Source organism: Mastigoproctus giganteus, chromosome 12 (genome assembly GCF_048544385.1).
Source record: "Mastigoproctus giganteus isolate SK-2022 chromosome 12, ASM4854438v1, whole genome shotgun sequence".
Lineage (NCBI taxonomy): Eukaryota > Metazoa > Arthropoda > Arachnida > Uropygi > Thelyphonidae > Mastigoproctus > Mastigoproctus giganteus.
This window is the reverse complement of record NC_143586.1, coordinates 24,830,311-24,848,634: the sequence shown is the minus strand read 5'-3', so window position 1 is coordinate 24,848,634 and position 18,324 is coordinate 24,830,311. Positions and strand designations below refer to the sequence as shown.

The following is an 18,324-nucleotide window of genomic DNA, read 5'->3' as shown; positions in this document are numbered from 1 at the left end:
CAAAAAAGGGATGCAAAGAGAATACTTGAAGAAGAGAAGAAATGGTTGGAGAGTTGGTCGCAAGACCTATGGGATGTTAATAACTAGAAAAAGATGTTATATGGATTAGTGAAGACTATGTGAAGGGATAGGAAGAAACAATATTACCTGTATAATGAGATGAGAAGAATAATTACAAATGAAGGAGAAATAAGGAGGTGGAAAGACTATTTTAGGAGACAGTGAACGTCAGAGAAAAAGGAGATACAATGAAAGAAAAGGTAGAAGAATAGAGGATGGGGAGAGAAAAGGATATCAAGAAGTGAAGTGGTGGCAGCAATGGAAAAGATGAAAGGGGATAAATCACTAGGGTGTGATGGAGTGACTATAGAAATGGTAAGATATGCTTGCCAAGCAGGGCTGCAATGGATGCAGAGTAATGAAAGTAGTATGAGAGGAGAAAAAGATACTGAGAGCTCGTAAAAAGGACTGATTGTGCCTATATATAAAAAAGGGGACAGGAAAGTGTGCAAATTATAGAGGTATCGTCCTGACTAGTCCCACAGGGAAATGTACGAAAGAATAGTGGAAAGGAGTACGAAAAAGGTTGAAAGTAGGATGAGGGAAGAGCAGAGTGGCTTCAGAAAAGGCAGATCGACCACGGATCTAATTTTTCTGTGAGACAAATGATGGAAAAACATTACAAGTATGGAAGGAATCTGTGCATGACTTTTTTTTGGATATTGAAAAGCGTGTGATAGTGTAGTTAAGGAAACAGGGAGTAGGAAAATCGTTGACAGAGTGTATTAAAAGTCTATAGAGAGGGACTGAAAGCTGAGTGAAAACACGGTTGGAAACAACTCGTTTGAAATTAATAATGGAGTATAGGTTAGTGTACTCTCAATTCTGCTATTCATACTAGTAATGGATGATGTAGTGAATGCTGTGGAGAAAAGGACAGAAAAAATAAAAGTGATGATATCTGCTGATGAATTGTTGATTTATGGGGATAGGGGAGGAGGTATAGGAGCAAGTGGAAAATGGGTAGAGGCAAAGAAATTCAAACTAAAGTTTAATGAGGCTAAGCGTAACGCAATCAGAGTGACAAGGAGGGAAAGGAGGGGATTAACATCATTACTGAGGGGAAAGACGATAGGAGAAGTACATAGTAGTTTCAGATATTTAGGGGGGTACATGAGATAAAGAAGGGGGAATTGATAAGACAGTATGTAGAAGAGCAGACCAAGGAAGAAGGTTTTATAACTGTGTATAAAAAAATGTACCTGAGAAATGCAAGATGGTACTCTATATTATTGTTATTGGTCTTGAAAAAGACCAATAACAATTCCTCACATCATCGACGGGATTCGAACTTAGGTCTTTTCCACCTGAGTCGCCACCCGCCACACACCGGTGTAGGGAGAGTGGCGATTCTACCAACTGTGCTACACGCGAGCGCCTGCATATAGAGACGAATTTAAATCTCCACTCACTGCCTTGAGGCATTTGTCTATTCTGACTAACAATAGATCCCCTCCCAGCTAGATAACCAACAAAAATTACAAGTTTATGAGCAGGTTTTCGTGGAACAATTGCATTATTTTCAGTTGCTCAAGAACACTAATGCATTGTATATCTTCTTGGAACATTGACATTGTTAAGAAACAAAGAGGAGAAGAGTTAGCTGACCTTGAATTCGCCAAGGTTCTTCCATGCACGCTAAATACGATGTAACTCTGTGTTACCATTTTTTTCCTGGCACTTGCGCCATTTTGTTGTGTGACCTTGGTGTGATCGGTGGCCAGGAAGAGAGGAAATTGATATGAGGGCTGAAATAAAGCTGTTTGTTTCCTCTCAAGTATATGTGTGTGTGTGTGTGTGTGTGTGTGTGTGTGTGTGTGTGTGTGTGTGTGTGTGTGTGTGTGTGTGTGTGTGTGTGTGTGTGTGTGTGTGTTGCGGGTGGGGATGAATGTTCGATCTTTGTACAGAACGCAAAATTAACTCTTCATATGTGGCACACCTACATTCACTTATATATCCCTTTATAAAGTATGTAGAAAGTACTTCTAAAGTTGAGAAGCATTACGAGGTTTGCAGTCTCTAATTGCTGTTTAAAGATGATGGTAGCAGAATATAGGAGCACATGCCACTGGATCCAAATACAATTAAAATGAATCGTTATTTCGGTAAATGATAAGATCAAAAGACATACCACAACGTGATCACCAGAAAACATTGGTGAACACAAACCATAAAATATACTCTTCTCAGTCAATAAGAACATTATGAAATATATCCTTCTTTAGGCCATTTGCGTACAGCCCAAAGAGGTGGATCAGATAAGTAGTGGGAGTGGGACGCAAATCTCGTGTTATGTTAAACAGCTGTTACCAGAACAGAGCAATGAGAGAATGGGGTTTTGTGGATTTTCTCTCAATAGACTGATGAGTGTCCAGATGTGTTACTAGCATTATTTAGTCTAGCGGTCGTGTCAACAGATAACTGCTATTACTGGTCAGGAAACGAACCAGAAATAACCGCCGAACGCAACCAAAGTCGGAACTCATTGGATATTACATCCTTCGCAATACAACGACGAGCAAAGATCGTTTAACTGTTTCAAAAGCTTGTTCTTCCAAAAATTCAGAGGCCGAACAACGTGGACGAAATTATTATTTTTAAGATGTGTGTGGAGGAACACAATCTTGTGTTCCTCCACACACATCTTAATTGAATATTGTTGGTATCCGGCTACGAAGACCATTAGAGTGGGCAGCCAGAAGTCCTGATTTCACTCCGTACGAGTCCTTTTTGTGAAAACATACTAAAGAAAAAGCTTACCGCAAAGCAGATAATTTAGAAAAATTAGAAACTTCTGTCTACAATGTTTTTTTACAAGGAATTTCTTAGCCGTATAACTTCAGTGTAACGTTAAAAAGGTATGCCAAGAACTGGAGCGTACTGAAATTGGGTGTTCAAAAATTCAAACGGATTAGAGTATCTGCATGATTTCGTAGGAATATCTGGCCAAAAATAAAAAAGTTACAGTTTTTTCTTTATATGATCACGCCTTTTAATTTCTTCCACATATTTTATAACTATTTTTCACTCTTCAAGCAAATGAAAGATGAACAGTCTTAATGCAAATCCATCCATATGTACACGTTTCTGTACGTCTTCCGATAGGTCGAAAATAAGCCGTTGTACATGTAACATTCTCCAATTCCTGGATATGAACTACTTTACTTCCGTCTACAGGAATGTAATCAAGTACTGCCCCAAAAATAGGAAGCCACACTTCAGACTCCGCTAGAACATTCTCCGTCGGGCGCCGACCCGATGCTACTGTCCTTGGTAACTGATAGACGCTGGATCGCTTACTGAATCACAGTAGTTGCAGGTCTTAAAGAGCATTTGTTTGGGTATGTACACGTGTCCAGAGTTTAAAAGGCGACAGAAAGAAAAATGGAACAAGAATTTTTAAGAAAATCATCCTGATATTGGAATAAGATTCCTTTTCTCCAGGATAACAGAATCCTTTTGACGAGTAGACTATTTTAATGTCAGAAAATATCTGTTTCTCGTAGTTTCAATTGCTATTAAAATGTTCTTTTTGAACCATTTAACACCAATTCAAAGGTTTCTATCCAAAGAAGGCAACTGTTTGTGCTCAAAGTAATTTGGAGTAGTTATTCTTTGTGTTTTTATTAAAGGACAATTTCTTTCTCTAATTTACACTCACCACTGCAGGTGGAACATGAGGAAAACAAAAAAGAAATGCTGGTCTAAAAATGAAAGCACGGATGGGGGGTGATCTTAAGAATGAATATCTTTAGGATGAACTCAAACACATCGGAACTTAAGACAAACATTTTTGGCATTCTAGAAGAAAAAGGGTGTCATGTTTCACACTCCTCGTGCTAAAAGCATCCGTGAGGTAAATACATCTCCACATTTTTTGCACGGGAAGGTCAGTCTCCAAAACGCAGTATTATCACAAGAATAATAGTAATCAGTAACTGACGTCTGGTTTTTTTATAATTAATTTAAATCGTATGTATTAACTGATGTATATAACGTTAATACTGCAGGATCCAATGAGAATATATCGTTTTCTTTTGATGGACAGTGTTCGGGTTCAATAAACGACCCACTCAGTGTATGCCCAGCGAAAATGATAGGAATACTTTACCCATCTTTTTACTTGTAAGGATACAACGGGAGAAGTCCTAGTCTTGGGTGACCTATATTTTAACCTGCGTCTGCAGAAGAAATTAGATTGCTCTGAGAGAATGTCGAAATGCAACGCAACACGCTCTCAACACCATCAAAGAACGACCTTGACAGTTTATTAAAAAAAAAATTATAACATCGGAAAGGGCCTGCCAGTCATCAAAGAAGAAAAATAGTACTGTTTTTTGAAATACATCTACGCTTTTTTTATTTTTTTTTATCAAAAAGATTGATGCATTTTAAACTTTTATAATTAAATGCTGTCTTTTTGATATGTAGTAACAATAAACGTGATTGTATTGGTGGAAATAACTATAATTCCATCTAGATAAATATCGGAAACTTTGCTCTGGAGACTAAACATGGGGTTCAACTGCTTCAAGTGTTAAGATGCATACATCTACATCTACTCATAATAATTGAGTGGGAGTGTCGAGGGTACAAGAAACTTTCTGTAACGAGGCTAGAGGTGAAATGGTATACGAGATCAAAAGTCTCAATTGTGGGGACTATTATAACGGGTAGTCAGCACACAAGTTAAAAGATTGTATGGGAGGCATATAAAAGCAATATGGTCTGCTGATTATGGGAAATCTGCTGTGGCTCAGCACGTCTGGGAGGAAGATCTTCAAATGTCTCCAGACGACACAACTATTGTTGATCATTCACGCAGGCATTGACACCGGAAATGGCATCAGAGCTTACAAATTTGTTCTTTGGAACATAACACTATTAACAAAGATAGGGAGTCCATATTCATCCTCTCTTCGAGACCATAATCCTTGGAAGAGATGAACGGTTCTGCCTGGCACGCTCCCAGACCATTTCCGGTTTCCATGCACGTGTGGAGGATAATTTCCCATGCTCCTTCAGTAACGTGTACTGCGTGCCGTGATCCTGCTGGTATTATTTAAGAATGTACCGAGGTTGTAAAGTTCCACCGTTGATAAAAGAGGTAGTCACCTTTGAAAGCTTTGATGTTGTGTTTATTGCTTTTAACTCTGTAAAATTAATTTACTATCCATTATCACCTCCAACTCCACAGCATTCAATACACTCCACTTCGGTACCACATATACAAATGTATTTATTCTGTGTTTAACTTCATTTTATTTTATTAAAATTCTTGTCATATGTATGGGCTGATGTATTTATTGCAGTTATTATGGGTCGTTATTATCCTAACCACCAATGCCTTCCAATTCTTCCAATGAAGAATCTACATCTCGAATACAAACAAATGCTGAAGAAGGGATACCATACTCTTTTACTATCCTACAGGCGTTCAGGATTGCGGCTTTCTGGAGTTCCATGTATGTGTTCTCTGGGAAGCCTATTTTTGCTAGGTCCTTCTGGAGGCTCTTTGGCACCATGCCAGTGGTTGACACGGTGATCGGGAAGGTCATTACTTGTTCCATATGCCACATATGTTTAACTTCCTATCTTAGGTCTGTGTACTTCCTGATTTTTTGTCGTAGGTTTTCTTGAGGTTGCTGGTGTTGGGCACCGCTATGTCGATCAGGTAGATACCCATTTCCTTCTTGTCAAAGAGGGTTATGTCTGGTCGGTTGTGCGGGATCATCTTGTCTGTCATTATGGCACGGTCCCAATATAGTCCTTGAGTAGGGGTCTCCAGTACGGCCTGAGTTCGTAGTTGATACACTTTCTTTGATCAACTGGCATTTTTGCGCTAGCTTCTGATGTATTGATGTAACTTGGTCGCGTCTGTGAGTGTACTCCGTCTGGATGATCATCCCGCAGTGATGTGCCAGATTGTTTCTGGGGCCAGGTGGAAAAGTCTTGGATGGCGAGCTTAATCATTGTGTCTCGGGGAAGAACCTCCTGCTCGTGAGCCATGTTTTGGAAGCATTCTTATCTATGCAGTCTTGATGGAGATCATTGTAGTGATGCCATGGAGTGTCTTCTTCGCCCTGTCTGTCTTTGTTGATCATTGTTATGTCGGTGCGAGTGGGTTCTTCTTGTTCAAGTAGAGAGTTGTGTACCGTTTGTCTATCTTTCTTATGGCTTAATAGAATGGTTCTGTATTTCCTGGAAGTAATCCTGCATGTTCTTAATCGCCTTCTTCTCTTGTTCGATGAGGTCAGTCACAGTTATTTATTATTATTTAATTAATTGATTATTATGATTATTTTTCTCCCTGATTGGGGAGTGGGGGTTCCATCCTGTGACGAGCACTGGTGCCAAGTGCACAGGGTACTTGCTATGTCGGTCGAGGAACTCTCTGACTATCCTACAGCTGTTCAGGATTGCAACTTTCTGGTGTTTCTTGTATGTGTTCTGTGGGAGACCTATTGCTGCTAGGTGTTATATTGGGTCTTTGGTACTATACCGGTGATTGACACGATGATCGGGATGGTCTTTACTTGTTGCATATGCCACATCTCTTTGATCTCCTGTCTTAGGTCCGTGTACTTCTTGATCGTTTCCTCGTGAGTTTTCTGGAGGTTGCTGGTATTGGGTATTATTATTATTATTTTATTATTTCTTCCTAATTGCGGGCTCTACCCCGTGACGGGTATTGCTGCCAAGTACACAGGGTGGTAGTTGTTATGTCTGGTGTTACTGTTGGTCGAGGAACTCTCTGATTATCCTACAGGTGTTCAGGATTGCAACTTTCTGGAGTTCCTTGTAGGTGTTCGCTGAGAGACTATTGTTGCTAGGCTGTTGTGTAGGGTGTTTGGCACCATACTGGTGGTTGACACGATGATCGGGATGGTCGTTATTATTATTATTATCGGATGCAAAATGTATTAGGTGCGTACGTAAATATTTGCACTAGTATGCCCCTTCCTAACCTTCAACGAGGGATAACGCTTCCTAAATTAAGGCGATTTTCTTGTGTTTATCTTCAACAGTTTCTCCTCCACTTTACTCCCAGTTATTTCAAGATTCTGTAGCTTACTGCTAGAGTTGAATACACCTCTGGCATTCCCCATGAGGAGTTATTCAGCAAGGGGAATGCCAGAGGTGTATTCAACTCTAGCAGTAAGCTACAGAATCTTGAAATAACTGGGAGTAAAGTGGAGGAGAAACTGTTGAAGATAAACACAAGAAAGGCACCCGGGGTGGATGGGATCTATCCAGTTATATTAAAGGAAGCAGCAAAGGAAGTAAGCAAACCCTTAGCCATAATTATGAGAGCTTCCTTGGACTCAGGGGAGGTACCCATAGACTGGAAATGTGCAAATGTGACCCCAATTCACAAAGGAGGATCAAAGGCTGACACAAGTAATTATAGACCTGTGAGCTTAACTTCTGTTCCAGGAAAATTAATGGAGGCACTGGTTAAAGAAGCACTGCAGGATCATTTAGACAAGACTTCAGTTATAGCTCAGACACAGCATGGTTTTGTTAAGGGGAAGTCTTGCCTGACCAACTTGATTGGATACTATGATGCAGTCACAAAAGAACTGGATGCAGGGAATAACTTTGATATTATATACTTGGATCTTAGAAAGGTTTTTGATACTGTTGCACATGGAAGACTGCTACACAAATTGGAGCAGTGTGACATTGGAGGCAAATTGCTGCTATGGATAAAGGGGTGGTTGAGGGGGAGAAGACAGAGAGTGGTAATCAATGGACACTGCTCATCGTGGACTAATGTTATTAGTGGAGTCCCTCAGGGCTCAGTGTTGGGTCCATTATTGTTTTCTGTATTTATAAATGATATTGATGATGGTATATCAAGCTTAATGTCCAAGTTTGCAGATGATACAAAGGTTGGCAGGGTTGTCAAGGACACTACTGACACTATGCTGCTGCAACAGGATCTGGAAAGGTTGAGCAGATGGGCTGAGAGGTGGCAAATGAAGTTTAACATTGACAAATGTAAAGTACTACACATGGGAAACAGCAACCCCAGAGCAACGTATCAACTCTGTGGTACTACACTGACAGTGGTAGAGAATGAAAGGGACTTGGGGGTGGTTGTGCAGGTAGATATGAAGTTCTCTGAGCAGTGCAGACGGGCTGCAAGAGTAGCTCATGGAGTATTGTCAATGATATACAGGAATTTTTCCAGCAGGGATAAGGAGGTGATTATTCCATTGTATAAGGCAATGGTCAGGCCACACCTAGAGTACTGTATACAGGTCATCATTTCAAGAAGGATGTAGAGCTGCTGGAACGAGTACAGAGAAGGGCAACAAGATTAGTGAATGGAACAAAGGGGTGCTCTTACGAAGAAAGCTTAAGTTTTGCAAATTACAGTGTCTGGAGACTAGGCACCACGAGGTGATCTGATAGAGGTGTATAAAGCCTTGAATGGTTTAAGCATGCTCAATGCTGATGGGATTCTTCCTCTAGCTCAGAAAAATCACCTGAGAGGGCATAAATTCAAATTGAGGAAAGACAGATGTAGGATAGACGTGCGGAAATTTGCCTTTAGCCAGCAGGTGGTTGGTTGGTGGAACAGACTGCCATCCCTTGTGGTGGAGGTTGATAGCCTAAATAAGTTTAAGGCTCAGCTGGACAGGTATTTTGAACGAACAGAGGGGTGAAGTGGAAGTGGTTTTTTTTTTTTTTTTTGGCTGATGCTGCATAAGCTTGCTTTCTTGCATCAAATGCCTCTACTAATGCTAATGCTAATGCTAAATAAAGGGAACTTCGTTAGGTATTTACAAATTTGTTTCCCAAAAACTAGATAAACTATTTCTTTTCTACCTGAAGCAAAGACGAAAGCAGACACACATGCAAATGTAATGAAGATTTTAGGATAATAGACTCAGGATGAGGATATGAAAAATAAAGATGTCGTAAAACAATGAAAATGGCCTTGGTTTCGTCCTCAGTCTGCTTGAAGTGGAGGTGGGGGTAAAGGTCACATCGTCTAAAAACACTTAAGCCACTAATTTACTTTGAGCATGATTATTTAGAGACCTTGAGCATCGTAAACGGAATGATGAATTAAAAATGAACCGCCGTGATGTAATTGCTGTTCCTTGCACAGTTAACTTCGCTGTAATGCTGGACGTAGAACAAGTGAAGATTTTGTAAGGCGTGAAAACACAACATTAAACTGTTGCCAACAGTGAACGTGATGATGCAATGAGAGTGCCGAGAAAATAGGTGAAAAGTGTCAATGGCCTACAAAGAGTAGACAAAGAATCCAGTACTATTTTCAGTTGTCTCTAAATGGTCCCTTTAAGATAAATAATGCTGTCAGGAAACAAACACAGAACTAATCTGGTTTCTATATATTTCGATGGAAACGTACAATCCTTGTGAGATATGAATTTTACTTAAATTGTGAACATTGTGAGATATGAATTTTCTTATGCCTTGAAATAATACAAATATGGGTAGCAATATCGAGATCAATTGGATATTTTCAGTGAAATTGTACGAGGCTCACTCAAAAAGACGTCAGTAATAAAAAAACAACATGCGTATTTTTTTTTTTCTCAATACATACATACTCTTGAGTTCAATACATGTCCTCCATTTTGAGGGCAAGAGGAAATACCTGAAAAAAAAAAAAAAAAAAAAAAGTCTGTTCTGGTGCCTGAAAAAAGCCAGTTACAGCTCCCTTGAGATCGTTATCATTTTAACATCGATACCTACGGACGCATTTTCTTCAAATTTCTGAAGATGAAATAATCACTGGGAAGATAGGGGGAGGGGCAGGTCTGGAATTCAGGGCGGGTCGTTTAACTCCTGGAATCTGCAAACTAACAATTTCACCAACCAAAACTTTTTGATCCACATATATATATATATATATATATATATATATATGAATCACAAAATTCTGGTTGGTGAAATTGTTAGTTTGCGAATGAAAGTCGTAGAGGCAAGATCAAGAACAGAATCGATCCTATTCAAATTAGGCGCTGGAAACTCCTTCAACAAGGACTGAGCAGGCCATCAGAGTAGGTAAACATTATGATACCCCCAACAGACATGAGACAATCAATACTATGTTATTGTACTCAACACCAACCAGAAGGAAGTCTTGCACAATTTCAATAGTAAGACAGTATTTAGACAGTATCGCTGCAGACCTGCCATGGGAATAATCCTGAAGACACCTGTATATATATATTAATATGGCAGACAATTCCCGCATCCTCGGGATGACATAGGGCCACCAAAGAGAATCATCAATAAAAATACACATGACATTTCTGGCAAATTCAAGGTTTAACGATTATATCAATAGTTGAACATCCCTGCTTAAATCCAAATTGCTTCGAGAAATGATAAACCCTTGACGTCAGAGTAAGTGGAAATTCTTTGGAACAAGAGATTATCGAAGACCTTTTACACAGTCAAGTATTTAGCCGAACGTCACCCCAACTGTGAAAACACAGCTGACAGTCTGGTGATTTGGGCTTGCTGTTCATACAATGTGTCGGACCAATGGTTGAGAGGAGAGAACATTTATGTAATATTAATTTAAAAGTATTTTTAACCGATCAGTTACACAAGCAGGGTTCAACAAACACAGTGAGCAATGGCGACTTGGGAATCCAGCTTGGAGAGTAGTATTTTGTAGTCTAGGCCAATCTAGAGGTTGTGAAGCTGAACTACAAGTTCTTTGTTTTATGCTAGCTGGGGTCCATATCTTGGCACGTATATCAAAAAGGTACAGTGCAACAGACTATTAGCACGTTAGTTATTCATTAGTGAAAACATTATAGTGTTTTCACTGCGTGTATTCTTCGGTTGGATTTCTATTTTCTGGCGAAAAATCCAGAAACTTGTGGGAAAAAAGCCATGTAAACCTCGTATGAGACGACTGACTAACTCAGCCACGCTGTGAAAAATGTCCTCGTGGCACGACTGATGGGATTCGAATTCAGATCTTTTCTACCCAGTGTGGGAGAACAGTTATAATAACCACTGTGCTATCGGCGAGGCTCTTTATCTTATGGAGCATTGTTCGCCTAGATGGGGTTGTAGACTTTATTTAATTTTCACAGACAGAATTTTGAACAGACCGGTTTAATTTTCAAATATCATAGAGTGATGTTGTATGGTTTTAACAGCATCTGCGACAAAGGCCATATTGCTCCATGTACATTATCTGTAAATTGCGTATGTTCTGAGGTCGATTTTCTGTTTGCTGGATGAACTCGAGTTTTCGGGAGGAAAAACCATGCTACCCACGCCTGAGATCGACTAACTGGCGCACGTCAAAAAACAATATCCAGTGCTTCAGTTACAATATACGATATATGGATAGTCTACGCGATATGTATGAAAAAATAAATAAATAAATAAACAATTGTATTTTTGGTTGGCCTAATTTTAAATCAAAATGTGATGGCTAACAAATCGTTCTAAATATAAAATTTCATATACGACCACACATGCGAACGGACAAAGAAATAATAAATGTCGGATTTCTATTGGTCTGATTTTAATGAAATTTGAGGTGACTAGACAAATATTTTTAACAGGCCCAAGTATAAAATTTTAAGAAATTCCGTCCACTGAGAATCAAGTTATTACATGCGGACGGACGAACATGGTGAAGACAATAGGAGCATTATGACGACTTTTATACTAACGTGCTTAAAAACGATAGTTTTCATAATGTGTAATAGATTAATACTTGGACACAGTATTCCAAAGTGTGGAATACTCCCAATAAAATTAAATAAGTCACAGCACACAAAGCGTGCCAGCTCACATATAAAAATGATCCCAACCTCGGCCTTGAACTATAGAATTCAAGTTCATGAGCACCATTAGGCTCTTAATATCTCTACATTTGGGCGTTCACACCTCAGAGAATTAGGAGAATGAGATTCTTTTCACGAGTCCCACTCTCTTTCTTTTCTTCCCCACACTGCTACTACTATTCATCAGTTGTTCTTCTCTCCCACGTTAGTAATATATAAGATTGAAACCAGTTATACGACTTTCTACTCACGACTTCCATTTGAATGTAAGCAGTGAAGCATGTCTGCCAACTCCTACGAAGTGTACCATTTCATGCCGAGTTCCACTTCTACTTGAAAATCCATCTGTATATTAATATTTTTCTTATTTTATTTTTTATTTCATTTACTTTTTTTATATTATATTGCATCGTATCTTCTCGAAACAATTTTAAAATTTTATTCTGTATCTGCGGTCACACATCTCTCGCAATTAACGGAGTATTTCCTGATTGCTCCGGCCCTTTTCTCGAAACCAAAGTTTCCAGCTGCCACACTGTTTCTATCTGAGCACATATATCAGATATACGAGTACACGGTCATTAAGAAAAGACGCAACACTTCCAAATTCCAACATTTTCAATGTATTAGGCTGTCACTGAGGTTGGTGTCGGAAGTAAGTAACACATGATAGTTTTTTAACCGGCTAGTGATGCTCTCTAGCGGGAAAATTCTGTAAGCGTTATGGAGTACCCTATTGAGAAATGTGTTCTTTGTGTAAAAAGGTTTTACCAAATTACAGTTTTGTTACAGCGCGGGATAAATTCAAAGTGAGATTTGGTTGCAGAAAAGGTCCACAAAGTACAACAATTTCCTGGTTAATAAAGAAGCTTGAACACTCTTGTTCCGTGATAGGCAATAAGAAGTGGGTGTTGGCAGTAAGAAGTCTGTGAGGATGTCTGAAAACATTGCATGTTTACAAGAAGCGATTATTCATATCCCAAGGAAATCTCTGAAAAGATTGTGGCAACAGCTGGATTTAAAGGTAGCAGCAACCCGCTCAAACCAAGGGTCAAAATTGCAATTAGCACGTAATCTTGCCCCTTGACTTTCTATAGCTTGACACTGACGAGCGTGCTTGACCCCTCGGTCGGGTAAGGTCGGTCCCTGTCATACACCTTGATGCACATTTGTTAGTCACAAATTGTGACCACAGCAAAGTTCACACGCACACTCAGTGATCACTGGATTGTGACCACATACCTAATTGGTATGTGGTCACAATACCAATTAGGTATGGGCATTCCGTGAGAACAGCGGCTGTTCTCACGGAAAACAGCCGCTGTTCACCTAGGCATTGACTCCACGAGATGTCTGAAGACGTCCATGGGCATTTGATGATGTCTGCAAGGCTTCCGTAGTGTCGGAATAGATGAGTGCGTGTTCATAAGCTTCATTTTCCGCTTAATAGGCGGTCAGTTGGATTGAGGTCAGGTGAATTTGAAGGCCAATCAAGATGAACGATCTCTTCATTGTGTTCCTCGAACTACTCGTATACAGTGTGGGCCTGATGACAGGCGCATTATCGTCTTGGAATATCGCGTTTCTGTACGCGAAAAAATGCAGCATGACAGGGTGCACATGGTCTAGTAAGAGCTTCCAGTAGGCCTCACCAGTGAAATGTTGGTTCATACGCACTAGGGGTCCTAATTTTTCCCAGCAAAACATGTCCCATATAAAGAAATCACTGCAACCTGCCTGGACAGTGAGCACCATACACGATGGGTCTATGAACTCGTGTTGCTTGCGCCACACACGAAGGCGTCTGTCGGAGTGGTGTACACCAGGTATTTGGACTCATCCGTCCAGCACACGCTTCCAGTTCACCAGCACGTTGTTGACACCACAGCATATGCTGTGAGCGATGAGGAGAGGGTGTCTTTTGGGTCGTCGGCTGTGGTACCCCATCTGAATGTGGGGTGCATCGTCATTTGGGATACTGGTCTTGCATTCTCCATATTGTATTGCGATGTCAACTGTTGCACAGTGATCTGCCGTTGACCCCTACAACGCGATGCACTCTACGTTTACCACGAACATCCATCTTGTGTAATCCTTTACAGTTCTGTCTCTGGGAAATGGTTTGATCAGCAAGACGCACCCGACGCACGAGCTCCCACAATCACGTCCTTCTCAAACTCCGTATCTTTACTAAGTCCCATAACTTCTACTTTTTCACTTTTACTCGCACGATGACATGCAAATTACCACTGTTCTAGCGTACGTAGCTGTTCGGCTTTTTATATCGCGAGCTATTTGGCATAGGCTATTACAAATGGGGTAGTCATCACTGAGGGCATATATATAATAATACACTGAATTCTTTAAAATCTAGAACTTTACAATCCAGCGCATTTTACAAAAAAAAAAAAAAAAAAAAAATCATCAATATTTTTACAATCCGGAAATATTGAAAAAGTAATCTGGCACTCATATCAACAATAAGATTTACCTTTAAGAATCTATGGCAAAAATATCGACATTCCTCAATTATTAGACGCTTCCAGAGCTATGTGCCCTTCAATCGGTTTTTGCGCTAACAGGATTTAAAGTGCATAGATACATAATGTAATGATTTTATTTCTTATAGTTTTTGCAACAAGTTGCCATTTGGTATTGAACTACTTTCAAACACACGGACTTTAAAGGCTAACTGGCCATTTGTTTAAAAATATAAGACTGTAATTACAGCTTGTTTCAGGACTAACTGGTCTTTCATTAGATATAACAGTTGTAAAGATGTTCGATGTGAGCATTCACATATTATAAATCAGAGTTTTCAAATCTGTAATAGAGCTAAAGCTATCTGTTGAAAGTAGTGCAATACCAGGTAACTCGTTAAAAAGGCAATTGAAATATGCTCCTTTAAAACTGCTCAAGCAGAGCTGAAGCCTTTCTAAAATTCAGAAAATTTTAAAATCCGGCACCCCTCAATCCACAAGGATACCAAATTTGAAAGAGTTTACTGTATGGCGATATATTACCCCAGGAACTCACATCTGAATTTCATCCCATACTGTCTATATAATAGACAGTAAGGGATGAAAAACCCAAATAACCAGGTAAAGGGTGATCTCTGCAACCTTCACCCGATACTAACTCTTCCAGAACGTTTTCCCAATGATACAGAATTCAAATTTTTTCCAACACGATATGGAAGAACAATAATTACAGCCACGCGCATAAAATCACACCCATTGATTTTAAATAGAATGTACAATATACTTTATACACTGGTGTGCAAACTTTAAGGAGCAGTCAGATTTTCACCTGTAGCTTCTCATAGGAGTGACATGGATATGGGAAAAGCATACCAAAGGAACCTCGTCAGGTACAGAAATGATGAAGGAAACAACAACAACGGAAACAAAACGGTACAGAGGGACTTTTTTAAAAATGGCAACATAGCACTGGCTGCCATGATACAGATGAATCACTGCTAAAGATGGAACAAAAGGAAGAGATGATCCTCAGTAGGAGATATGGTCACCCCTAATGTCGATGCACGCTTTGCACCGCCTGTTCATACTTAGAACAATGTTGTTGATTAGTTCTTGCAGAAGCATCGTAAGCATCGTCCATTCCTCTGTCAGCGCCATCTTCAGCTGGTGAACATTTTCTGGTGGGTGTGCCGCTAGACGTCTCCCCAGAGCGTCCCATATGTGTTCGATGGGATTTAGATCGATGGAACGGGCAGGCCAATCCATACGAACAATGTTCTCACTTTCCAAAGCATATCAACAGCTGCAGTGCGATGGAGTGTGGCGTTATCATCCATAAACAAGAACTCGGGGCCAATGGCACCTCGGAACAGACGCACATGGGGAAGGATTACCTCAGTGCAGTAGCGTTCACCGGTTACAGTACCATCTTTCAGTATCTGGAGTTGTTCCAAACTCTTTTGTTATAATGCACTCTTCTATCGGTGCTGAGAAAAGTAAATTGAGACTCATCGGACATGACTTTGTTTCCAGTCCCCCTACGTCCATCCTTTCCATTTCTGGCACCAGTGAATCCCTATCGTCAGATGGATTTCGGAATTGGTTGTAAGATCCGAGATCAATCGCTTCCGAGAAGTAGGAAGTAGAACCTCACGAAAGCCATTGATTTCTCTAGAAATCTTTGACAGGATTATTCTTGCCGTGTGATGCTCCAGCATCAAACGCAGAAGCTAATCGCTGCCCTGGCTCAATAATCAGTTCCAGATCTCGCTCCATCACCTTACATTTACTGCCATATTTGCATCTTCATAAATGTTTCTGCCATCGTAGGTAGCACAGTTGGTACAATCGCCGTCCTCCCCACACCGGGTGGAAAAGTCCTGAGTTCGAGTCCCGTAGCTGATCGGGGCAACATGGCCTTAGTTGCTAATGTTCCTAAAACCCTGTTACTACAATAACAAACAACAACAGATGTTTCTAGACATTTTTTCAATTCGTTGAAGTCTCGAATGGCACCAGTCTTAGAATAGTATCGAAAATGTCCGGGTCGGCCCTCAACTTTTTCTGATACGGCGGTATACCTGAATGCACGGAAAACACAATACGGATTGGCATCGTAGTATTAACTTCAAAAATTGGAATTGGCAAACGGGACCTCGACCCGGACATATTTCTGCTAGGGGCGAGAAAATTAAATAAACTTTAAGTTGTAAGGAGCACAATATGAGCTGTTTACCCCGGGAGCCAAATTAGCTAGGAACGACCCTGTTCGAATGCATACACCGAAAGCCTTGTCACAGTTATTCTTAAGCTTCTGAAACATAAAAAGTATAATTAGCAAATACAACATAGAAGGGGTGGTCAAACAGCAGTCGCAACCCATACCCTGGTCAGTGGAGGGACCAAATATTTATGTAATATTTCAAATATTTAAAATTTGAAATATTACATTTATATTTTACATTTTTAAATTATATTTTAATATAAAATATTTAAGAATCAAGGCACTTGAATAGGAAACTTATGCTACTTAAAATAATAATAAAACAAAATAATATATATATATATATATTATTTTATTATTATTTTTCTATGATTTTATGAGACATTGCGTATGTATTGTGCAAATATCATGACGCATTCCCTTCCCAAGTAATTAGATGCGAATAAAACCTGTGAAAATTAATTAAACACGTGAGCAGGATTCGATGCCAAACTTCTTTGCCAAAAGTGAACGCCACCAACTCTACTTTGATCTATATTAAGTTTTTAAAATAGGAAATTGTGTAATTGTGTTACTGGGACAAAAGCTCACAAATAAAAGAGAACAAAAAAAAAAAAGCTTTTGTGTCTATTTTAAACGCACCCCTTTCCTTTTCTTTGAATCCTTCATAAAACTCGAAAATGCTTTTAAAAATATGCACAGCAATCACTAAAAAATATATCCTTCACGAAAATATAATTTATTCACAAGTCAGTCTCTTTAAAAAGATATGATACCACTTTTTGCCTACATTTGAAAAATATATTTTAAATCGTAACACTTATTAATATTTTAAAAGAATTAATTAACTGGAATAACCTGCGCAGCCGACATTTCATACTAACTTAGCGTTTGTGGAACTTAAAAAAACATTTTCTGCTATGAACCATATTTACATATTAAAGAAATAAAGGAAACATTTTAGAGATATAAATAAGTAATCGTGGCACATCTACCCACTTACCCGCTAATAGCTGTGAAAGAGATTTTTGTAATCCTTTTGAGAGATCATAAATATAAAGCTGAACTTCGAATGACGTCTCAGCTTCCACATCGGGATAGTCGTCTGCTGCACCATTTGAAGCCATCTCCTTACTTCTGTACTTAGTTTACAACAGTTCGCCTCCTCATGAAACTTTCAGCGTTTGTTATTACAAACGCGCCCTCTTTTCTTACGAATATTCGTTGCTCATCTTCTGGCATTTAGCCCGGAAGTTAGTAAAGTCGACTTTTGGCATGCCAATTTTTTTTTTAAATAAAGCGAAAAATACAGCATTCCTATTAATGAACATTGTTCTGTAGTATTTAAAAAAAATTGGAACTTACTCTACTCTATACTAGCAATTATATTTTTAAATTAAAAAGATGGCGCTTTAAAAAAAAAGCGGCATCTTTTAAAATACAGTAACATAAATTATCGCATTTAAAAAAAATAATAAATAACTTAAATTGCCCAAAGAAATTACACAAGTTGCAAAACTTTATATTTAAAAAAAAAAGTATGAAAAAGTTAAATTATTTTTCCCATTTTAAACGCTCAATCATCAAACTGATCATTCGGTACGCAACAAATGAAAAAAATGTATTTATGTCTTCTATTTGTAAATAAGGGGCTATTGGGGTGATTCACATCAGTTAAAAGTCGATTATGAGTTACAATTATGAGGTTATAAATCTCTAGTATGATTTATAAATTAAAGTGAAAAATACAGCGTGT

The 18,324-nt window shown here is 39.1% G+C and overlaps 1 protein-coding gene across 2 annotated transcripts in view; it reads right to left on the bottom strand.

The window, feature by feature from the left end:
* LOC150076797 (uncharacterized) overlaps positions 1 to 17,712 on the bottom strand; it is an 81,715-nt gene extending 64,003 nt beyond the window's left edge. For both annotated transcript variants that reach the window (XM_090386620.1, XM_090386619.1), the window contains exon 1: positions 17,572 to 17,712. In XM_090386620.1, the coding sequence (XP_090242746.1) occupies positions 17,572 to 17,695 (124 nt within the window). In that variant the 5' untranslated portion in view covers positions 17,696 to 17,712. The remainder of the gene's footprint in view (positions 1 to 17,571) is intronic.
* Positions 17,713 to 18,324: the final 612 nt, after the last annotated feature.